Below are 25,642 nucleotides of genomic sequence, written 5' to 3'. Positions count from 1 at the left end.
GGAGCAATTGGGTATTTCAAGTAATGTGAAATAAGCAAATGATGTGCATATGTATATGCTGCAAAAATATGTTGCAACAAATATATTGTTTCTAAGAGTTATTAGACTATGATTTATATATGTATATATATATATATATATATATATATATAATATATTTGTATATTTATTTGACAATTGTTGATATTATGCAATATCCAAACATTTTTCATGTTGCACTATTTCCTTAAAACACATGAAACAAACTAACATAATTCAAAATTAAACTACAAAAACAAAATAATTTACATTAACTTATGAACAAAACATACTTTGTTTATTACGCTTATGGTTTTCTAGGGTTGCAATCTCCTCAAGTTATCAGAAGATTTATATATATTTAATTATTGACCAACAACCCCAATAGGCTCCCACCTTAAGATTTTGGTCATGGCTGACCAAAAATGCTATTATTTTCAATAAACTATAATACTTTAGCAGTGGATACCCTTATAGTTCATTAAAATTTGTCTTGTATGAATTGGGAATATTACTCCATTTGAAAATTCCTTTGTGCCACAATCTTTCTGCAGAAATAAATCCATACTGTTCATACATGTATGCTGATTGTAAGGCCCACTGTACATACAAACAACCAATGATGTATTGGGATAGACAGGACCATCTGCTAATACAGTGTCCTATCATTTTTGCTTCCATATTGTATATCATAAAATGTACAATTCCATTTAAAGTACAGTTAACAAAATATAACACTTACTAGTTTTCCTCTTATGATTCACAGATGATTTGTGGCTTCTCTTTACTTTTTTCACTGTGCAATTTTCAAAATGGTCACCCTTATCAATGGCAAGTCTTTTTTGACCTATGATAATAAGAGAAGTTGAATAAATGTAACAATTTAACAACATTTAAAAGAAGCAAACAAAACTGTGGAAAATTAGCAAGCAAGATCACAGCAAGTTGTACATTAAACTTGCCAGATTGCTTTTATACCTAAAGTAAAAAAATAAAAAAAGGGTGGAGAGGAAATTATTACATTTGCTGTAAGTTGTTCTGGCAGTTAGTAGTGATTTTGTTAAAGAACAATTTCATAAATAGTTACCTAATTAGGTTAAAAATTGCAGGTTCATAGAGTTCAAACTGTGCTGATTACAAGGTTGAAAAAAACCCAATTGACCTGAAACATGATTGACATGCAATGTTCTTCTTCTGAAGACAGACATGTATGTGCTCCAAATACACCCCCACTCCCACCAATGCATAATCTGTTTGACATCAGCGGAACTGAATTCCATTGTATTCCATATTAATATGTGATCATTGCTAATTACTTATATATTGTTTGGTATACAGTCCCACAATAATGGTAATTAATAGACTACAAATTTGACTTTAGTAAGAACTTACCTTTCTCTTTACTCTCAGTTTCAAGGTGATTACTACTACTTGAACTTATACTAGCATCAAATCCTGTAGGTGAAAGATTTCCTTCAAACTGGAGATCTTGTAGTTCACAAGTAACACTATCCACTTCAATTGTGCTATTTGTCTCACTTTTCATACTTTCAACTTCTTCCCGATTTGGTTCCACATTTTCCAAACTTTCAAGTGTTGATTGCATTCTTCTATACTCATTCGAAGATGAAGTGGACTCTGGTGTTGTGGGAGGTGTATTCAGCAAAGAATTACTGCCACTGCTGGGGAAGTCTTTTTTATCACCAAATTCAACTGTTTTTTCATCAACTGGTTTCATTTCAATGGCATCAGTTATCGGTTTGAGAAATTCTGACAAATCTCTAGTTTCATCATTGATTGGCTGAGCAGTTGAATCAGGAGAACAATCATCTAGATTTATGTGAGATGGGGACGCAGCTCCCTCTGTATCAGAATCAGAGAAAAGTTCTTTCAAGGTCTTTTTAGGCCACTGTCCTTGAATACTTGACCAAACATCTTTGTGGTCTTTGGCCCTCGGCCTTTCTTCAGAATAATTCAGTATCTTCGCTCTTTTATCGGGCACATCTGGTAAACTTGAATAGAAACTGGGAGCTCGCAAAGCTTTCTTTTTGTCATCCAAACTATTACATTTTTTAATTAGAGAACCTTTTGGCTTGGGCTGTTCCTCGTCATCAGAGGATGTTATGGTATCAACATCAAATTGATCAATTGTCTCTTTGCACTTAGTAGTTTCATCATTTACACTGGAAGTTACAGGTTTCCCACATTCTATGAGTTTTCTTTTACCACATTTAATTTGTGATTTGGCTACCTTATCTACAAGATCCTTGACAAACTTCTTTCTGCTTGGAGACTCCAATTCAGAATCTGTATCGTCTGAAGACTCCTCTTGTTTCATAGCGGAGTGTTTTGCATCATTTGTTTTATTGTTTATACTAAAATAATTTTCCTCAATTTCTGGAATAATCTTCTCTTCGGCTCTTGAAGTCAAGTCGCTCGTAATATGACTCATAATCAATTCTTTTTTGCCTATATTCATATTCTGGGAACTTTGATCTGTTTCGCTGTCATCTGCTGAATTTTCAGTAGCTGTAAACAGAGGAATGATACATATAACACAATATATAATGTATAAATTGCAAACAAAAATAACAATGGAAAAAACAATACGTTTAAAACCTGGCATTATCTTTACAAACAATAGAGAAGTGAACTAAATTTGACTTCTCTATTACCGGAATCAGTTACGTTTATCCTGATACCTTAAAAAAGACTTATGACAGGTTGAAACATGCTAGAAGTTTTACAACCCATCTAGCAATATCATGATTAAAGGGGAGTGACTAACAGGTAAGAACAGACCCTGCAAACCTGTATTACATGCCACTGATGCTCAAGATTCAGCTAGATTAAACCCTGTTTTTATTTATTGCTATGTCATTTTATTATATATAATTTAAATGTAAGTTTGATGTTATTTATTTTTTGATTTATTAAACTCTATATAGATGTTATTATACCACTGTTTTTTATATCTCTTCAATATCTATGTTGATGAGATAATCACCTACGGAGGCAATAAAGTTACATTTGAATTGTATTACAAGTGGAACTTTGTGACTAGATATTAAAAAAAGTGGATTCTTCCAAAACAGAGGATCTGTGCTATGTGTGAGATTGTGAGTGCATTTCTAATAGGGCAGAGGTTCCCAAGGTGTGCGCCGCGGCTACCAGGGGCACGTTGTCACAGGGGTGCCGTGGCCAGAAAACAAACAAAAAACGCCCCTAAAACTTACCAATCCGGTGGCGCCCGGGACCCAGCATCCTCCTCGCTTCTCACTGAATGTCAGGTGTGTTGTCATCATGTCCGATATATTCAGTGAGAAGCGGCAGTAAAGAGGAGGTTGCCGAGTCCTGGGCGCCACCGGATTGGTAAGACGACAGAAAGAAGGCCAAGTATAGAAACGGAGGTGAAATGGTGATAGGAAACAGCAATGGAGGGGCAAAAGAATGAAGGAGGGCACAGAGAGAGTGGATGAAGGAGGGCACAGAGTGTGAGGATGAAGGAGGGCACAGAGTGTGTGGATGAAGGAGGGCACAGAGTGTGAGGATGAAGGAGGGCACAGAGTGTGTGGATGAAGGAGGGCACAGAGTGTGAGGATGAAGGAGGGCACAGAGAGAGTGGATGAAGGAGGGCACAGTGTGAGGATGAAGGAGGGCACAGAGTGAGTGGATGAAGGAGGGCACAGTGTGAGGATGAAGGAAGGCACAGTGTGATCGTGAAGGGGTACGGTGTGATGATTTTTGTACATGTTGGTTTATTTTGTTTGATCTTATTCCTCTTAATATCAGCTGTAAATTATTCTTTGACAGAAATGTAATTGAAAAAATATAAAAAAAATATTCTTTCCCTTGGATTTATGTGTATTATTTTTGCAAACAACTTACTAAGTATTTCTGTCCTGACCTAAATACTTAGAACGTTATTTTGACCCAACTACTTATAAAATGGGACTGCTCATAATTATTTTGGAGGGCTGCCATGAAAATATTATGGAGACTCTAAGGGGCATATTCAATTGTGCCGTTTCCGCAGCGCATAAAAAGTACTACCGTTATTACGGTAGTAGTTAGCTGGATTTCAGCTCGCGGCTCAGGGAGCTGCGAACTGAAATCCAGCGAGAAAATTACTGTAGTAATGGTTTTTCCGCGCACTATTACCGTAATAACAGTAATAGTGCGCAGACCACGGGATTTCCAGCGTTCCCGGCGACAATTGAATACCCCCCTAAGGGGGAATTCAATTGACCGCGGGTTTTTGTTTTTCCCGCAGCGTTGAAAAAAAAAAAATCCAGCGCGGGATTTTACCCGTTAGAGCGACCGGTTTTAGTTAACGCCATGTTAAAACTCATACAATTCAATTTGAAATCTTGAAAACCCGCCCCCGCGCGCTGACCATTGGTGAAAGCGAGTTTTTAATCGGAGTGGAGGGTAGGGTTTAACGCGGCCATCTTGAATATAAAAATTAACGCTGGCACCAGCAAACTGTCATTTGCTGATAGCTGTGGGCTGGTTTTGTGACTGCATAGCATTTGGCTTGTGAGTTTTCCTCATTGCAATTGGATTTGGCATAGATTAGCATTACACTACACATTACTTACTACTATTTAAATAAATACATACATTTTTCTTTAAATTTTAATAAAATACACTTCATACACATTAGTACATACATACATACCCACTTGTACTAACACATAACACCCCACATAGATACATACATACATTTGTATACCTCTAAAATTGGTGTTTTGTTGCTGGAGCCACACAACCCCATTCATACCCACCAAATCTGTATTTGTTGTTTTTATTGTATTTTTTATGAACTGTGCAAAATAATTTTTTAGCATTAGGATAGGATTTTCAATTTCAGATAGGCCAAGTATTTCTTATAACCTAGTGCAAAATAATTGTAGTATAGTATAGGTTTTTATATTTTAGATAGGCCAAGGTAATATATTTTTTAACCTAGTGCCAATTAATTTTACCAATGTAGTATAGGATTTTCTATTGCAGATAGGTCAAAGTAATATATTTCTTAACCTACTGCAAAATAATTGTACCATTGTAGTCTAGGCTAGGATTTTGTACCATTGTAGTATAGTATCTGTTTTTATATTTCAGATTAGGTAATATAATATATTTCTTGACCTACTGCAAAATAATTTTAGCATGGTAGTATAGGATAGGTTTTTATATTAAAATAACACATTAATTAATAAATTAATCAGTGTATTTAGGTTATTATATTTTTAAGCTAACTCATTTTTTTAATATTAGTAAAATTGAAAAGAGCAGCCATGTCTAGGGAGCAAAGGGATTCTCTCTTTTAACAGGACACCCAAGAGGCATCAAGTGTTAGTAGTGGAGAGGAATGGTCAGAGAACCGTGAACATCGTCGAGAAGAGCAAAGAAGACAGCAAATTTGTGAGCAGCATTCAACCATCTACAAGCAGACAGCAGGCACATCAGGAAGATGACAGTGAGAAGGAGGACGAAAAAAGACAGCAGCATCAAGGTCCAAGCGGTTCACGAAGGAGGAGAATGATGTCCTTGTCGATCGGGTACTGCAGCACTATGAAACACTCAAGGGTCCCACAAACTGAAATCCTCCCACAAACTGAAATCCTAACACAAACTGAAATCCAAGATTTGGAGCCAGATAACATCAGAAGTGTCATCTGTCGGATTTCGCACCAGAACTGTTGAAGTGTGTCAGAAGCGCTTTCGGGACTGTAAGCGCAACACCAAAGCAAAGGTGGCAACAGTATCAAGACATGCCAGGGGCACTGGTGGTGGCAAGTGACTGTGGATCAAATTCAAAGCTTGGGAGGAGAAAATGCGTCAGTTTCTGAGGGCTGATCTTGTGGAAGGAGTAGAAGGGACAGTGAACACCCTGGAACCCTCCACTTTCCTGGAACAAGGTATATTTTATTTAGCAAGTCATTAAAAAATGTTGCTATTATTTAGTTATGTTAAAAAAATATGTTTTTACATTCAAAACAGAAGAAGAACCAGCTCGCCCCAGAAGAGATGCAAGGGAAGCAGTACCTGGAAAGAGAAAAGCCAAATCTGGAGGTAATTTAAAAAACTAAAATGCAAAAAATACATTTAACTGTTATTAGCAGTAAAGAAAATCCAAGTGGAATTAGGTTTTAATTTTTGGGTGACTTTCATTTCCATAATAGTTAGTAGGTATTGATGTCTTTGTCTAATGTGTGTTTTATATTTATTTTAGATTTGGGTTCTTCTCGAGGACCAGAGGGCCAGAGGAGTGGAGAAGGAGAAGGTATGATCCTAAAACTTTTCAACAATATTATATGACATTATACACAATAGTCATTTATGGATTTGCCAACTTAGATAACATAGTTTATGGTCCAAATGTAACTCAGCCAACGATTCAATTTTTTAACAAATTCCCTAGTATTCCCATATATATTTTTCTTTAGTGTTTTTCCAAGTAAAATGTTTTAAAAAAGCCTATATGCAATGAAAGTAAGCAATGTTCCTGACACTTCTGGACATACATAGCCTAACATGTATTTGCGCACTTTTGTTTCGTGTAAAACAACTGCTTTTCATAAGAAAACTGATAATCAACACAACAATAGGTACAGCCACCTTTCACATAGTTCATCTAAAATGTATTAGCACATTTTAGTTTGTATGAAACAACAGTTATTAAACGTGCTAATTTGTTATTCAACACAACAATACCGCCACAGATTCCTGGTCACAATAATAACCGTCTTTATCTTTTAAACCAATTTCTGTAAAATGTGAACTGTTAATAATATGTAAAATAGTGAAAAATATATTCGCTCCCAAAATACGAATATAAATCTCAATATATAGATAATATTTATGTATTGGATGCCCTACAAGTGTCAATAAAGATACATAAATCATCAGCATCAAAATGTATTCCTATAGCGCCAATATATTAGGTTGTGGTTTACAATACTATAGAAATACAATAATAAACCGACAGGTAGAAAGATCACAGAGCTGGACACACACACACATTGTATATATATGTATAAAAAAATATAGAATCTGTAGGATTATGGTTTCTATTGATATAACTATGCAAGCAGTATGTTTATATAGACCTCTTACTTGTAGTTTAATCAATATTGGCTAAATAAGTTCATCACATTTGTGCCATTGAAGGTTCTTTGAATATTTTGAATCTTGGTAGTTTTAATGTATAACATTTAATTTATCTATACTGTTTTTTTGAAGTTATACAAATTAACAGAAAATAATATCGCTGTAAAGGTAGATATGAAAGTAAAAATTTTGTTTAGGTTTAAAAATTTTATTTTTATGTTTGGATGTTTTGCTATATCTAAAGTGTACTAACATTGTAATAAGTCTTATTATTATTATTTTTTTAATAAAAATGGATTAGATGTGACATTACAATTGTAAAATCAATCCGCAGTGAAAGTAGTTGGAACGTCTTCAAATACTGGTAAAAATTTAAAATACATGTTGTTAAGGATAAGAGATTTTTCCAGGAAATAATATATATGATATGTAAATAATCTTCTTCTAATTTATTATTATTTACAGAAGACCGACACTCTTAAAAATGCCAGCAGAACAGGGAACATCAACCACGTATGGTGAAAGTCCAGAAGGTATTGTTTGTAAAAAGTAGGGGATATATATATCTATACATACATACATCTATATCTATCTATCTATATATATATATATATACCCACGTATATCTATTTATACATGTATATCTATATCTATACATACACACACACATATTATATACATATATATATATATATATATATATATATATATATATATATATATATATATATATGATTTTTTTTTTTTTTTGATGGTTTTAGAATCCATTCCTCCAGAACGTGTTGTAACACCGCTCACCACGTATCAGTTGCCTGATGCCATGGTAGAAGTAGCATCTGGTGTCTCAGAAACGGGTGAATATAGGATGAATTATTGAAATGGTCTAATAAATACATGTGACTGTAAATTATATCATTTTAAACAGTATTTCATTGTTTAAAAGTTTATTTTTTTTATTAATGTTTGTCTTTACAGAAGAAATTGACTATGATACGGAGTCATTGTCATTTTCGCCAGCTGCAAGTTCAGTCCACGAAGGCTGCAACAAGATTTGAGTTGCTACAAGAAACCTTCACCAACCTTCAAGTTCCGTTCCAGCCACTGACGGTGAAGGTCCATCTCAAGCAAAGGTATACTCCACAGGCACCAGTCTTCCAACACAGTGGTGCATGGTCTTCCAGAAGAAAGCACTTGGTTTGATTCCATTACAAACTTTGCTAGACAGATGGAAGGAAGGCAGAAAAACATCTCGGCGAAACATGGAAGGCAGAGTCCAGAGAATTGGCGATTCGGTAGACCATTTGACGTCTGTTGTGGAAGAGGTACGAAGCGGTCATAATGCCACAAATTCCTTATTGGAGCGAATGGTCACAATCCAATACGATATTGCAGCATCTCTGTGCTTGAATAACACCATTCAAGCGCGAATGGCACTGTCACTGGAGTATAATACAGCACTCCATTATCAGATGAAGCAATCCATGGCACAGATGAATGTTCAACAACAGCAACAGACAGTGAATTTGCAGGTCATGTCAATGCATCTTCAATCAATTTTGTAAGAGCTGAGCGGCTGGCGAGGCCAGGGGAACGTTTCACTCTCTATCCCCAATTGGAACCTTTCTGGACTGGTTCCCCCAACACCAGAGCAGAGGATGTCAATGGAACTGAACACCCCCGTGGTGCAATTAACATGACCTGAGGGAGCAAGAAGAAGATTGCTGGAAGAAGAGGCAGAACAGGAAACCATCAACCTGGTGTCAGAAGAGGAAGAAGGCCGTTCGTGAATAAAAGAACACTAAAGAAACTGGATCTTGCAAGTTTATATATATATATATATATATATATATATATATATTTTTTTTTTTTTTTTAATTTGTCCTTTCTTAAGTAAAATTATATTATTTATAAATTTAAACATATATTTGACATCTTAACAGATGTTTAAACCTTTCTTATGTTTTCAATGTTTGTGTTAATGTATCCACTTGAAAAAAAAAATAATTCCATTTATTTTAGTAAAAAAAGATATATTACTGACCAGACCCATGATGGACAGAAAGATATAAGATACCATCAACCCCTTGAAATCATACATTGTTAATGCAAAGGTATTTTAGGTTAAAGTATCTATCTGTCTTTATCTATCTATATGTATAGCGATAGATAGATAGATAGATAGATAGATAGATAGATAGATAGATGAGGCAGACTATAAACTTTATCCTTTGTGGCAAAAATCCTTGAAGACAGCATTGAAGGCATGTAATGATTGAAGGTTATAATTATGTAAATTTTTACGTATTACAAATAGAGATATCCATGCATATGTAATGCCACTACCAGATGCGAATGCATAGGATACCTCACTACTTCTAAATTAAGTTAAAATATAAAAGTTTTGTGAAACAGCAATGTACACGTTGTTTTTGTTTAAAAAAAATATCAATGTTTGGGTAACATATTAGTTGGTTTACATAGCTAATATAGCTTTCCTAAAAAAAAATGCCCCAAAAAATTGTGGAATTATATCAACCACAAAAGCTTAATAACCGCCAATGATTTATTATAAATACACATCTAACTCCTCTATATTGTAATAGTTACTGTAAAATTGTGAACTCAGTGCAGATTTAACATATTTTCTGTTTGATTTGTTAGAGATATCATCAAAGAATACGTAGATGTCACTGACAATTGACTGAAAGCAAAGTAAAGACACCGACATAGAAGATTGTAAATGTTATAGTAAATAATTTTTTTTTTTTAAAAAATAGATTTTTTTTTTAATAGATATATACACCTCAACACAAACGAGTATAAAGTAAAAAAAAAAATTGGGTGAAAAGTCTGATTACAGTAGTGGGGGTAGACGTTTTCACTATAGACGTGTAGTTTTCAGTTCCAGTATTTTAAACAAACGGTTGATGGCCACTGCCCCTATTCACATAATAGAGGTCAATGTTCAGTAGGTAAATGTTTGGTCATAGCTCCAAAATCAGTTTGGGTGTAATCTCTATCATTAATCCTTAGTACTATAGCGGTTTGGTTAAATCTAAAAAAAGGTTGATGCTTATTTATCTGTAATCTGCTGTAACAAAAGCAACCTTTCAGTACTTGCACAATTAAAATAACTAAATGATTTATATATCCATAAACATAACAGTAAAGTAGCCTGTTCAACAATGTAGTTCTGGATTTCAATGGTAAAAAAATGTACAGGTGAAAAGAGTATTCACGATAGACAATGTCAATAACACCTTATTGACAAAAATGTTCCAGTTTTATTATGTCAATCACATTATCACATTTATTTAGAAACTGATTGATTAATAGTTTCAGAAAATAAATGTAACCCTAAGGACAACGGTTGGAGACAGAAGGTGATATTTCTATTTCTAAAAATAAGTGCAGCCTCTTTCAACCATTTTTATCATATTGAATGTAATTCTGCAAAGAGGAGCACGGCTACACACTTAATAACTTGTATGTCCAAAACTTTATCTTAATTTTTTAAACAATTCACTATTTAGATTAAAATGATTAACTTACACAAAGCACTCTGGGAGCGGATTACAAAATAAATGTTTACTGCAGTGCACGGGACATTCATATTTTACATGGTTTTTTTTTTAAATATAAAAATAACATACCCTATCCAGAGCACACTAAACGTCATGTGTGTTCTTAACCTACAATAACTACCATACCCACTAGTTGCTGTGCAGCTTGTTATGTTACCAAATATGTTTGGAAACACTAATTTCTCTGTTGTAAAAATGAAAAACAGTACACTGTAATGTAAGATTTTTCAATCAAAATCAAGTTTTTCTTATTTCTACAAGAGTACCAAATAAAAAATAATGATCAAACTACTTTGCCATGTTATTACCATGACTCCGACACCAATTTATATTACTTCTTCACAATTCACAGCCTTTGATAACCCCTTCTATTTTCATCAATAATATGATAGCAGTTCTACTAACTCTGAAATTTTTTTGCAACGAGAGGGGACTATTTGTATATTTTCTGCTACAATCTGTTAAGAGTTGTAGTTACTGTAATAATGTATTATATTTTTTGGGTTAATATTAAAATTATCAAACAACAACTCACAACTGACTTTTACAGAACATATAAGATTTTACATAAATTCAAGCTGCATTGAGTTGATTTATGTTTTCATATTGAATCTGTTAATAGTTGTAGTAACTCAGGAATGTTTTCTTTTTATTCCAAAAATTGTATTTAACACACTTTTCAAAAGATAGGAGAGTTTAGAACATTAGCCTTGTTTTGTAGCTAACTCTTCTTTTGGGCTGAAATCATCTAATGAAAGTTGGATTAATTTAGTTTGGTCAACACTTTTTTTCCCAAAAATGTACTTGCAGTTTTGTAACCCAATTACATTCCGGTTTAATATATAATAATAAACAATTACACTTTTAATATTGTTTACCTGATAAACAAAAAAATAAAAATAAAATAACATTAATAACACTGTATATATAAAAACAATTGGGGGATCAGCGCTTCCCACGTGAGTGTGAGGTGGGGCAGCCAGGGGAACAGAGGGATAGGAGTTGGTCTAAGGCTCCTAGGTAGAGCAAATCATAATATACATGGTTCCCCAGCGCAATACAGAGTGAAAAAGATGTATTGATAAACGATGCAGATGTTGAAATATAACTGTATTAAATGGCAAACAGGCAAAAAAAAACAATACATAAACAAGAAATTTAAGAGGCAATGTTTTTGTAGACAATAATCATGAGAAGTTTATGATAAAACAAATGGGGGCTAAGGTGTAAGACTAAAGTCCATAAGTCTTAGGCATCCGGTATAAACACACTGACCACTGGATTCCAATTCAGGGACAACAAATAAAAACAATTTTGATATCTCTTATCTGGGAAGGGTGGGTAGTGCACTTACCTTCCTTCCCAGGTAGCCACGTCCCGCTGCTGTCGAGTAGAACTGATGACCAATTGTAGAGATCCCCCAGGGCCGTGGACTTCTCCTATGTACTCGCTGGGATAGTTCAATAAGTGCAGTGAGTTGCACGCATGCGCCTGGTTGGCGTCGGCGATCTTATGATTCTTTTGAAGAAACAGTCTTCTGAGGAAGTCTCAAAATATACTGACTTTCTAGTTCATGGGGAGCATCATCTTTGCTACGTGAGGTCTTCTGTTCTAAAACGGCAATTTCACACCAGAAAGTTTATTCCGGCTCCAATCTTCATTTGACTCGCATTTTGTAACAGGAAGTTCCAGCTAGTCACGTGTACGGAAACGGTTTCCGTACACGTGACTGGCTGGAACTTCCTGTTACAAAATGCGAGTCAAATGAAGATTGGAGCCAGTATATTTTGAGACTTCCTCAGCCGACGCCAACCAATTGTTTTTATTTGTTGTCCCTGAATTGGAATCCAGTGGTCAGTGTGTTTATACCGGATGCCTAAGACTTATGGACTTTATTCCTACACCTTAGCCCCCATTTGTTTTATCATAAACTTCTCATGATTATTGTCTACAAAAACATTGCCTCTTAAATTTCTTGTTTATGTATTGTTTTTTTTGCCTGTTTGCCATTTAATACAGTTATATTTCAACATCTGCATCGTGTATCAATACATCTTTTTCACTCTGTATTGCGCTGGGGAACCATGTATATTAACATTAATAACACAATTATATTTTTTTTTACTTTATTAATGAAAAAAATAATTGTTTTGTCACAAAACCATTTCATGATGACTCCTTTCCATCTGCGAGGTCAGTTTACGTGACGAATTCAGATAGGTACTGTTTACTTAGTTGAAGGAAATATTATTAAAATTGCCTTTTTTTAATTTTGACAAAGTTATGGAAAATGTAGTATTATTTTTTTTTAACACCTGACAGCAGATCTCTGGTTACTAATCTACGGAAAACATTGGCTCAATGCTGATACGTTTCATCGGATGGGAGATCTTAGAAAATAAAAATTAGATGTCAGTAATACATTCATTTAAGATGCATTTTTCTTTTCATCATTAAAAAAATCAATTGCACCCAGCACATTGGAAATTTGAGCCAAAGCATAAAAATCTGCTTTGAGCTCACACCACTCATTGGCAGACTGCGGGAATTAATAAAACGTTGCAGTGTGCTTTTTGAGGGCTTTTAGGACCTGGAACAGGATCCTAGAAAAGGTGGGTTGGGAAAACCCGGCAATAAGTGCCAAGGTGGGCTGAAATGTTCTTGAAGCCAAAAAATGTAAAGTATCAAGCAGTTTGGTAAGTTCAGGGACTGCTCGGTTAGTAGTGGTACGAGGTTCCAGGTCCTCTTTTACAATCTCATATAGATTGTAAATTGCTTGAGAAGGATAGGCGAAAAAGTACTCTCACCTCCTCCTCGGGCAATCCATCAAGGAAGCGCCTGTTGTGGTACAGACGTGGCCTGGGGATTGTAGTCCTACTTGCCTCAGTTGACAATGCTGCCATTGCCTGTCCACCATTCTCTCCCACAGGCTCTCCCTCCTCCATACTAAACTAAAAGAAAGGATAATTAAACTAAACTAAACTAAACAATTAACTATTTCTTTACACCCAAAAATGTAGGGAGTCAGGCCTGTTTGTGAAGGGGAAGAATGGGCCTCTGAGACGCACTAGTTTACTAGGATATTACTTTGGTTGAAGTGATAAATTTCTATGTATATTTAGCTAATTAAATGACAAACAACACAATACGATACGTGTCCTTGGAAATACTCGATAATACAGCAGAAATCACTTCAGATAACTGCAGGATAAGTTGGTTTTCCCAAAAAAAATCACTCGGCCAACAGTTCTTTCTCAAAAATGCTCTCCTTCACCACTGTCAACTCAAGTGATTAGAAAAAAAAGTGTGTCTGTTCTATTTAAAATAAATCATGCTTTTTTAAACTATATTTCATCCTTTTAATTTTTAAATATAATAAGAAACAACTTTGTTCAATTGTATACCTTTATTACCTGTTTTTTTGGTTTAAAACACTTTTTATTTTTAGCACATCCCAAAGAGGTACGAGATAAAACAGCATAGTGGCCTATTTAACACGCAGCGTTAAAAAACAATTCAATAGCTTTTAACATGGCTACCCACCCTTTACTTTCAATAGATCTTCTACTTGAGCGCGATAGGACAGTTTGAGCAAAAATAACAATGCGTTAAAAATTTTATTGAATCGCGGGTAAAGTTAACCCACTCAGAAATGAGTGAAAACTGCATTAAAATGAATTCACGCAGTGTTGAAAAAACACCTGCGGTCAATTGAATTCCCCCTAAAGGAGCCGCGAACTGACAAAGTTTGGGAACCACTGTAATAGGGTGTTTTTTTTGCTAAAAAACCTTTACTGAAATATTGTTTCTGCAGTGTTTATGTGAGTGCAATTCTAATGGATGTATTTGAGTGGCTATGCTCTGGGAGAGAAACACACATTTCCTTTGCTTTTCTTTTGGATTAACTCCTTGGTGTTTAGTTTCAGTTTTCTTGTCCCATAGCAATATTGCACTATTGTGTTTGTTTCTTCCCATACATGTGTCTACACTTACAGCAGATGTGAGATATATTAAAAGGATTGCTGGATCTACTACAGAAATGAGAATATCAAGATTTTATTCTAGGGTGCCAAGAAGACAATCATTTTAAAATGTGAAAAGATTTAAGAGGCAGGAGGAAATCACTTGACACATTGGCAACTTAGAAAACTCAAGATGCTAAAGCAGAGGTGGAGCTTGCTGTTGTCAAATATACACATCTCAACAGAAATCAGTTGCTAAGAATTCAAAGAAGACTACATGCATATTGAGACCAGTTGGTATAAAGAGTCATAAGGTCAACTATGTTATGAAGATGGCTAGAGGAATCAACAGTTACTACTGGACTCACATAATACTTTAGAATGTGTTACCTTGTTCTTAGGCTATACTCAAAGCTTTCTCTACAAAAACACATCTTTTATGAACGCATAATAATGCGATTCTACTTTGACTAAGCAAAACAATTCCACTTTCTATTAGGTGATTGGGTTATACAATTCACAATCTTTCTCTAATCTGCTGATAATACACACCACTCTAGTTATTACGCATGCTACATTAACTGGAACATTTGCTAATACTTGTCAGCCATTTTGGTATGATTACTGAGCACATGTCAAACATTTGAAAATAATTTACAGGGCCAAGTTGCTACTGTGAGCTACTTGTGTTCAAATAATTATGAAATTAAAAACATGTGTGACCTGAAGCCTGCTCAAATCATAAAATTCACCACTGCCTCCTTTAAGGTGTCAAATAAAGTAATTAGGGGGGGAAAAAGCATTGTGAGATTAAAATTTCCAGCGGAAAAAAATGTGACTGTCCTAGGAAAACGCACATGGGAGTTCTAAGCTACATGCAAAGTAGCTGAGGCATAAAATAAACAAATGACCAGCCAGAAAGTTAATATTTCTATTTTAAATACTCCTATTTAAAGTGGACCTGAAACATAAAAAAGAAAATCAAGTAGTATGCAGTCTATTAATTTGCTAAAAACCAGTAACATCAATGAAACACCGCCTGACTAATATATACGAGGCCCATCCTATATTCATGACGTATTGGTTTCTAGTGCATTGATAAACTATGTCCTCATATTCGTACATATCACTAAATGGTAGCTTACACTGTGCACAGTTGATACTTTATGAAATATTAACATATTACAATGAAGGATAAGAACAAACAGTTAAAAAAACAATGTTTGTTTTAAGCTTTTAAATAGCTTTTCTCAAAACAAACCTAATGATCCTTATTTCAGTTTGGTGTGGGTCCCTTCTTACTCTACTCTGCCGTGTACACGGAATAAACCAGGCCTCCACCAAAGAAAACACAATGTGCTCCACCCTAGGTTGTGTTCAGTCATGTCCATCAATCCCCAGCTGCATCAATGCACTGGTTCCGAGTGACATTATTATGACATGTGAAAGTTTCAGAATGATTACTGGAACAGATGTTGCTAGGAACTTTTTTTCAAAAAAAGTGGAACTAAACTTTAAGAATTAACTCCACTATCCACTCATGTCTGCTGTAGTATTTTCCCAAACTAACTAAAATATTTTATAATAGAACCTCTTCCTATAGCTACATTACTCTTTAAGTTAGACATACCTACAGTCTATGTACTTATAACAGTAAACTGTCTTTGTCATAGACAAACAACAAGAAGGTATTTCAAGTGGTGCTAAACCCCAGGGTATGTCAATATATGGTGATGAAAATCTGATTCACGTTTTCAATATGAACCCCCCCCCCCCTTCCCCCTTTCCATATGATCCACTGTATATAATGGAATTCTAACTGCTAATACACATTGATGTTAATGCTCGCAGTTGAGCTACCCTGACATGCACTGAAAATTAAATTAAATCATCATAGATTGTTACGGGTAACAATCACCACCTGTAACATGGAAAGTAAAGGAGAAAGCTTTAGAAAGAAGGTTGTGTTAGAAAAACTACACATTCAGTTGGATTATTTAGCCTTTAAATATGTATAGAAAGAGAAGCAGTACTGTGCAGCTGGTCAGAATAAAACAATAGTCTGCAAGGAGAAAAAAATACAAGGACACATTTTTTAAACTTGCTCATAAAATTAGTGACAGTTGGCCTCTGGGTCACTTTTGCTGCACCATTAAGCACTTTTCCTTCTAAGACTCCATGGCAGACCTAACATATGAGTTAATCCATAATCAGCAGTGTAGAGACAGGAACAAAAGCTGACACCCCCACAGGTATATAGTGTAATTCCACCACCCTTCATTGACTTTTTCCTGTCTCTTCAAAGCTGAGTAAAGCAGTTGTGAGTGTATTCATTTTTTTATTTATTTATTTTATGTGGGTTTACCGATGATTCCTGGGAAATATCTTTCTTTCTGTCTCATATTGTGGGCATGTCCACCGGGACAGGAGTGGCTCCCTGGGTCGTTCTTTGTTACCATTAGGTAGAAAATGTGAATAAAGCTGGTACTCTGTCTAAACAGAGGAAATCCAAAAGATGCTTGTAGCTGGCGCGTCATCAGGTAACGTGACCTATTTGCAAATTACGCTATCCTATTAGAAGATAGAGGTCCACTAAGAGACCCAATGGATAGAAAAAAAGGATAAGGTTTTAAAAAGCTTTATTTATCCTCAGGAACAATAACTAAACCTGAAGTAGCCATGGCATCGGTCTCCCGTGCACTCTGAATCTGGATGGATAATATGTATAAGGACATCCAAGAAAAAGTAAGTACTTAACACTTGTTGAAAAATATGGAAACCATGACATTAGGAATGGATTTCCTCTGTAAAGGATCACTCGATACAATCATGTAACCTGCCAGAAGTGTAGCTTCAACAGTGATGACTAGGAGAGCCCTTCGGCTGCATCTCTGGGCAGTAGATCAACAATCTAGATATTGCTTAACAACACTTCCTATTCAAGGTGATTTTCCTTTTTGTGACAAACTGGATGCCATGGTTCAGTAAGTCACAGAAGGTAAATTACAACATTTGCCACTGAATCGCAAAAGACCATTTCTGCTTCTTCTATAAGACCTCATTTTATAGAGTCCCAAACATATCGTCCTGGCAACCTGCATGCTAGACAGTTTGTGGCAGATGCATCCAGGCAGCTCTTTTTTGCCTTTAGAGGAAATGAAGTAGACTAAGAAATTCACAATGACTCCTGGCTAAAACAACCTTCAAGCAGGCCTTTTCGGTTGCAGATTTACAAGGTATGTGGAGGCCTGGTCACTCACTAAACAAGATCGCTGGGATTGGGATATAAGGGGTACAAGGTGGAGTTTTGAGTGATACCCAAGAAAAGTGTTTTTGTGAAATCATGAACTCTGTCATCCTCTGTGCAAAGGATAGCATTATACAGCAGTTTACCAGACACTCAAGGAGGAAGTTTCAACAGCAGAGGTTAATGAATTTGCACATGCAAGACATTTCCTCATGGAGGGCCTTATTCATTAAGGATCTTAACTTAAGAAACTTCTTATTTAAGTCTCCTTGACAAAACCATGTTACAATGCAAGGGGTGCAAATTAGTATTCTGTTTTGCACATAAGTTAAATACTGACTGTTTTTTCATGTAGCACCAAATATCAACTTTAAATGTCAGTGTACAAATAAGCTATCAAGTATTTGTGTGCTACATGAAAAAACAGTCAGTATTTAACTTATGTGCAAAACAGAATACTAATTTGCACCCCTTGCATTGTAACATGGTTTTGTCCAGGAGACTTAAATAAACAGACATGGAGGCACTGGGGTATGTGTTCCATCCTGTTTCACTTCATGCTCAAGAGTAAAGGGATCTCTGACAAGGTGACTGAATTATTATTGCAAGCAAAAAAGAACAAATCTTCCATAGTGTATTACAGAGCTTGGAAAATATTCATACTTTGGTGGAAATCCAGTGTTCAATCCAGTTGCGGCTAGTATCCCTCAGGTGTTGGATTTCATTTCAAGAAGGTTTACAGAAGAGCTTTGCCCTTAGTACATTGAAGGTTCAGACTTTGGCACTTAGTGTGTTCCTGCTAGAGATGCTCACTGACCCCCGTGTTTTGGATCTGGATTACCGTCGTGTTTTGGTTTTGCCAAACCGCCATTGTTTTGTTTGGTTTCATTCTGCTATTTTGTTCAAAAATCAATGTTTTTGGGCAGAAAAGAACCAAATTTAGTGCTCCACCTGTTTCTTGGATAAGTAATGTAGTTGTAAAGCTAATAAATTATCAAAAAAACAGTTTAATTCCTGGTAGGCCTTCATTAATTCTACACACAAACCAGATTGTCTTCCTCTCCATCTATGCATATTGGCAATGCAGCCATCATCTTTGGATGTATATTACACCCTACACTTATAGTTAAATATGTAAAGAAATGGACAAAGGCAGTTTGGTTTCTGTCTCTATAGGCCCCCCTCCACTTGTCGAAAATCCAAAAAAATTCAGCCGTTATAGACTGTACAATATTGATTGAAATGGAGAAAGCCAGTTTCGTTTCTGTCTCTCTAGGCCCCCCTCTACTTGTCGAAAATCCCAAAAGATTCAGCCGTTATAGACTGTACAATATTAATTGAAATGGAGAAAGCCAGTTTGGTTTCTGTCTTTCTAGGCCCCCCTCCACTTGTATAAAATACAAAAAAATTCAGCCGTTATAGACTGTACAATATTAAGAGAAATGGACAAAGCCAGTTTGGGGTCACTCTGTGTATGACACCCTACCCTTAAGGAGAAATTGCCCAAACAGCAGCCTTTCAAGACGGTACGTGATATGGAAATGCCCAAAGTCCCTTTCCTCTTTGGGGGTAGATTGCACCCTACACTTAAATAGAAAGTTTTAAAAAGATGTTATTGTCATCATCTTCAGCTTCATCCTCACCCTCATCAGTGTGTACGTCGTCATCATCACAGACTATCAATTCATCGCCGCTTGAATCCGCCATTAGAGAAAAGTCAGTGCTTGGATGTCTTGGATGGTGAAGGCCTTCCTCGTGGAAGATGTAATTCATTTTTTATAAACATCATTTTTTCCACATTTTTGGGAAGTAACCTTCTAAGGCGATCACTGACTAAGTTCCTTGCTGTGCTGAACACTTGTTCAGAGTACACACTGGAGGGTGGGCAGCTTAAGTATTGCAAAGCAAGTTTGTACATGGGTTTCCAAATTGCCTGATTTTCTTCCCAGTAAGGAAAGGGACTGTCTGACATTTCCATATCAATTACCTCTTGAAAATAATCCTCCACCATCCTTTGCATGTTAATACTCATATTGGATGGAGTCATGGGCAAGGTCACACATTTTTTTGAAAAATCCTTCAAACCAGCCCAGATGTTAAACTGTTCTGGTCTGCCCCCTGTGTCTTCCCTGCTTCTTTTTTGAAAATTAAATTTTTTACGAGCAGTAACTGCTTGAGAAACTGAAGGAGGACACGTCGTCAAGCCAAGGCCCAGTTTAGCGGACAACTTGCTGAGCAATAGCTCCTTGCAAAAGTTCACATCTCGTTCATTTTGAAGCAAAGACTCAATGTAGGTCTTAAACCTTGGATCAAGCACAGTGGCCAAAACGTAGTGATCCGAGTTCAAGATCTTAATAACTCGAGGATCATTGTGAAGCGAATTAAGTACTTGATCGACAAGGCCAACATACTTTTGCGGAATTGCTTGCTTTCATCTCCTCCTTCAGTTTCTGAAGCTGCTTTTCCAATAGTCTAATTAAAGGAATGACTTGGCTCAAGCTAGCAGAATCTGCACTCACTTCACACGTCACAACTTCAAATGGTTTCAGCACCTTGCATAGCACTGAAAGGATTCCCCACTGTGCAAGAGTGAAATACATCCCCCTCCTTTCCCAATGTCATGGCTTGTGCAATACGCTTGGATGGCTTTGCGCTGTTCCTCCATCCTCTGAAGCATTTACAGGGTGGAATTCCACCTAGTTACCACCTCTTGCTTAAGTTGGTGGCAGGGCAAGTTAAACTGCTCTTGGAACTGCTGCAATCTCCTACATGCTGTGGCCGAATGCCTGAAATGGCCTGAAATCTTACGGGCCACCAAAAGCATCTCCTGCACCTCACGGTTATTTCGTAGGAAGATCTGCACCACCAAGTTGATGGTGTGAACAAAACAGGGAATGTGATGGAAATCACCCAGCTGTAATGCTCGCACTATATTGTTGGCAATATCAGACATCACATATCCTGGGGAGAGTCCAAGTGGTATAAGCCATGTATCAATCACATCTCTCAGTTTGCGTAACAAATTGTCAGCTGTATGCCTGTTAGTGAAGCCGGTGATACAAAGAGTGGCCTGCCTGTGACAAATGTTACGTAGTGGTGTACATGCTGCTGCTGTTCCTGCTGGTGAAGGTGAATGACCAACCCAGTGGGCTGTCACAGTCATATAGTCTTTGATTTGACCACTTCCACTTATCCAAATATCTGTGGTTAAGTGGACGGTGGGCAGAATGGAATTTTTCAGCGCAATCTCTACATTTGTTCACACTTTTTGGTACAGTTGTGGAATAGCTTTACGGGAAAAATGGTATCGCAATGGAATTCTGTAACGCAGACACAAAACCTCAATTAACTGTGAAAAACCAGCTGCGTTTATGGTGTATATTGGATGCAGATCTAACACTAACATGGCAGCCATGGCGTCTGTGATTCGCTTGGCGACTGGGTGACTGCTGTCATATTTGCTTCCCCTAGCAAATGATTGTTTCACAGTTAATTGTTGAAATGTAGCACTGCTCTTTTTCTTGGCCTTCCTCTGGGCTGATGATTCACCCCCAGCAGCAGCAGCAGCAGCAGTGGGACTAACGCTTTCTTCAGAGGAATCAATAATAGTGCAGGAGTAATCCAGTCCTAATAAGTGGGATGCAGGGCTAACTCCGAGCGCTACTGAGGATATTGATGAGGATGGTGTGGTGGGTGTATTTTGTAGCCGTCTGGATGTCGGTGACCGGAGGGTCCTAGCTAAAGATGGAGTGCTTGTAATTTTTTTGGAAGAATTTTCAGCTTTTCCCAACACTTTGCCATGAACTCTCGTCAAATGGCGTAACATAGACGAGGTTCCAAGATGGTTAAGGTCCCTCCCTCGACTGACTGTGGCTTGACATACACTACAAATGGCTATACAATTGTCTGGATTGGGGTAGAAATAATTCCACACATAAGTGAATTTTTTTGTTTTATGGCCAGGCATGACAATGGCCTTTTTCTTGTCACGTGCCAGAACTGCTGCAGGACTTACACAAACAACCTCATCCTCATCAACATGCTCATTAGTGCCCTCGTCGCCTACACAAATCTCTTCCTCATCCTCCTCTAATTCTAAAGTGGCATCCTCAATTTGTGTATCACCGGCTACACTCGGGCTGTTCAGGCACACATCACCAGAACTGCTGAAAGGCCCCTTCTTTATGGGTACACTAACAGAATGCTCACGATTAGATATCCCACTGCTGGATGGACTCTCCACAGGGATTGGTGTCATTTCTCATTCAGAGCATACATTATCCTCTAATGTCTTTCAGCTCGGCTTTGACGCGTAACAGTAGTTGTGCACCACTTGTAGACTCCAAATTACTTGGTGTTGCTTGGTCACGAGTGACCGTACAAGAAGAAGGCTCGGTAACATTTTTGGATCTGCCACTAATAGAGAAAGGTGAAGGCCTCATTCTTTCTTTGCCACTGCGTGTGTAGAATGGCATGTTGGCAATTTTTTTATTTTATTGGCAGTTAACTTTTCCTCAATTACACTTCTTTTTCACTTCAACACGGTAATTTTTTTGGGGGTGTGTGTTTTTTTGCCTGATTTCAAAAGACTATGCAGTTTGACATCACCTTTCCCAGATGACATACTGGGAACACTACCATCAGGACTGGTGACAGAACCTAGTTGCTGATTCTGCTCATATGTGAACTGCTTTGAATCCATTTTAATGAGGCCAAAGCACTTGTAGTGCTACAAATTGTTTTAGCTACTGCTGACAAATATGACTTGACAGCCAGAAAAATTACAGTAAAACACTGGGGAATATGGGACACCCCAAAAGCACTTGTAGTGCCAGAAATTGACAAAAAAAACCCTCCTCTATCCTCCTCTTACTGCTGTAACAATTGGTATTAAGATTAGAATTGTATTGAATAGAAACAATAATGTGTCCAATTACTGCTCTGTCCCTGCGCTGATATAGCCGGTGACCTAACCCTGCTCTCTCCCTCTGTCAAATAGCGATGGATTGCTGTGGAGGCTGGTATTTATGCTTTTCAAATCTCGCGAGAACCGAGCTCAGAAATACGAATACGTCACGATGACGTTTTGCCTCGATTTTGATTCCGAATGGGCGGGAGAGTACCGAGCGTGCTCGGCTCGGTACTCGGATAGGCTAAATTCGGATCTCGGGGAACTGAGCCCGCTCATCTCTAGTTCCTGCACACAAAATTAGCATCACATGATCTAATTGAAAGATTTTTTTTTCAAGCTGCTAAGGGAATGTTGGGGAGGGTGAGCCAGCGTAAAAATAAACAGTGCATTTTGTCCTGTTATAAAATTGTTCCCAATTTTAAAGCACAACATAATATGCTGTTACAATATAAATACATACTATTAATAATAATTACTGGCATATATTAAAACAATTATGGCGGTGGTTTCAATACTATTATTTTAAATATATTAAACAAAATATGAATTTTATTTAATTCTACCTCTCTATAAATTTTGATTTCAAGGAAAAAGGTTCAAAAAAATAATGATTTCTCTTGCATTTGATTGTAAAGAATCTCAGTGTCCAATTGTTAGAGTACCAAGACTTCAGCTATGTTAAGGCATGTGTTGAATAATTGCAAATATCAGTAAATCATTTTAGTCTTATTAAAATGACATAATTTTAGTTAACTATAAGGACCAATAACATGAACGTTTAATGCTATGTGCCTTAAACATAATTTGCTTGCCCCAAGACTAAAAAATAAATGCCTACAGCTTGGACCTTGTATTATTTTCCTTTACGTATGGCCAAAGAAATGTAGAATATGCTATCTATCTGTCTTCCCTCTATATTGTTCATATACACCATAATTATAACACATAACATAAAAATATGAATTGAATAACAACACTAAAGTATACAAAATGACATAGATAATGTTGCATTTAGCATTTCTATACAAGTACCTTGAAGACCATTCAAAATTGAAGTAATTTCTAATGGTTTTAGGGGACCTTGTCCAGAGACTTTACTTTCTGGAGAATCAAAGGAAGATTCATTGTCCACATCACAAGGCTGGAATAGAGGTCTTGAGAAGAGTCTGCATTGCTTGGGGCAGTTCTCATCTTTTTCTGTCTTGGATCTGTTGTGATCTGAATCCATTTTATTCTGTAAAATGAGAAAATGGGAGAAAAGCAAACAAAAATAACAGTTTTAGGCCATACAATACTTTGCTGGAAGTGCTATCCAGGAAATAGATATAGTACATATAAGACTGTAGTAGTATGTAATATACAGTTCTATAGGAAAACAATAAATATTCATTTTATATAGAGTAAAAATGTGCAAAGTATATACAGTACACACAGAACATCAAAATGCTAATATGTCTTGGCCTATATAGTCCTCCAGATTAGCATGTGTTCAAATCTACAACATAAAAACAATCTACTCATGTTTTGATACCAGAACAACTTGCCAATAAAACATATGCTTTGGCTTTGCCTGGTTTGCAAAGGAGTTGAAATTTCTCAGATGTATCAACTGTAGTCAAGCATTGGTCTGTGGGGAGGGCAAATATTTCAATATAAAAGAGCGCTGATGTCTTTAGCACATAATGCTTCTTTAATCATCATATAAAAATTATTTTTTCATAGATGTCAAAAAAAGATGGATTTGTGATCCACACTGTTGACAGAACTCTAAAATTGTGTCTAAGCCTAATAAATTATTATTTAATAAATACTTAAAGCAATACCTTAATTTTTCTTCTGTGTTTTATTTTTGGTACACTTTTATCTGCTGGTCTGATGATCTTATCAGCTTTTTTAAACTCATCAAATCTAAAGGATAAAGAGAAAAAAAATAATAAATTTATTTTGAAACCAAAATATAATCAGAATATTTTCCAAAAGTGTTACTTACTTTCTTACCCACACATGCTGCGATTTTAATGGTCAGTTAAGCAGCTGTAGACATAACTGGCTGCAAATTGTAGCATATGTGGTAACAAAATGACTCTTTTATAATACCAATTGACAGCTGATCTGAAACATTCTGATGATGTCTGTGGATGGGGGAAGATATGGCTGGACTAATTGGGCCCCACTGACTCTGGCACTTTGACCCAAGTACCTAACAAACAAATTTTGTCTAATTTGCCAACATATGCATAAGTCTGTACCAAAATAGGCTATATAATTCTTTTTTTTTCAAGATTTAACCCCTTTGCTGCTATGGCATTTTTTTCACCCCTGAGCTGAGCCTATTTAGGCATTGTTGGGCTTAACAAATTCTGACTTTAATATCAATAATATTTCTGGGCAGCATCCACATAAATCATACCTTGTTTTTTTTTTTCAGAAGATTTAGCATTTTAAGAAAATACATGTATAGCTCTAGACTAGAATGCACAGTAGTTTCTGTAAAGTTGTGCAAAAAATAAAGTATTTTCCATTTATATACTAAAACAAACATTGAGTCAGCAGTTGAAAATAAAGAGTTGTCATATCTTTCTGAATAGTAGCAGGTATTCCAATAAGAATGTACTTTACACATTTGAAACCCTGATCTCACACACACACACACACACACACTACTGCTACTACTACTACTACTACTACTTTTTCTGTAATCTTTTTGTCCTAGTTTGCCATGAATACCAAGGTCACAAAAAAATGGGAGAGACTTACCATTTAGGAAACTAGACAACCTACTGCATTATATGAGGGATAAATT

General features: G+C 36.2%; 1 protein-coding gene across 2 annotated transcripts in view; it reads right to left on the bottom strand.

Moving 5' to 3' along the window:
* The window catches only part of ARID4B (AT-rich interaction domain 4B), a 184,491-nt gene that overhangs the window by 10,746 nt on the left and 148,103 nt on the right, over positions 1 to 25,642 (bottom strand). For both annotated transcript variants that reach the window (XM_075203321.1, XM_075203322.1), the window contains 4 exons: positions 24,663 to 24,747; positions 23,872 to 24,073; positions 1,411 to 2,547; positions 761 to 865 (listed from right to left, as the gene is read on the bottom strand). In XM_075203321.1, the coding sequence (XP_075059422.1) occupies positions 761 to 865; positions 1,411 to 2,547; positions 23,872 to 24,073; positions 24,663 to 24,747 (1,529 nt within the window). The remainder of the gene's footprint in view (positions 1 to 760; positions 866 to 1,410; positions 2,548 to 23,871; positions 24,074 to 24,662; positions 24,748 to 25,642) is intronic.

This window comes from Mixophyes fleayi, chromosome 3 (genome assembly GCF_038048845.1).
Source record: "Mixophyes fleayi isolate aMixFle1 chromosome 3, aMixFle1.hap1, whole genome shotgun sequence".
Lineage (NCBI taxonomy): Eukaryota > Metazoa > Chordata > Amphibia > Anura > Limnodynastidae > Mixophyes > Mixophyes fleayi.
This window is presented reverse-complemented; position numbering and strand designations above follow the sequence as displayed.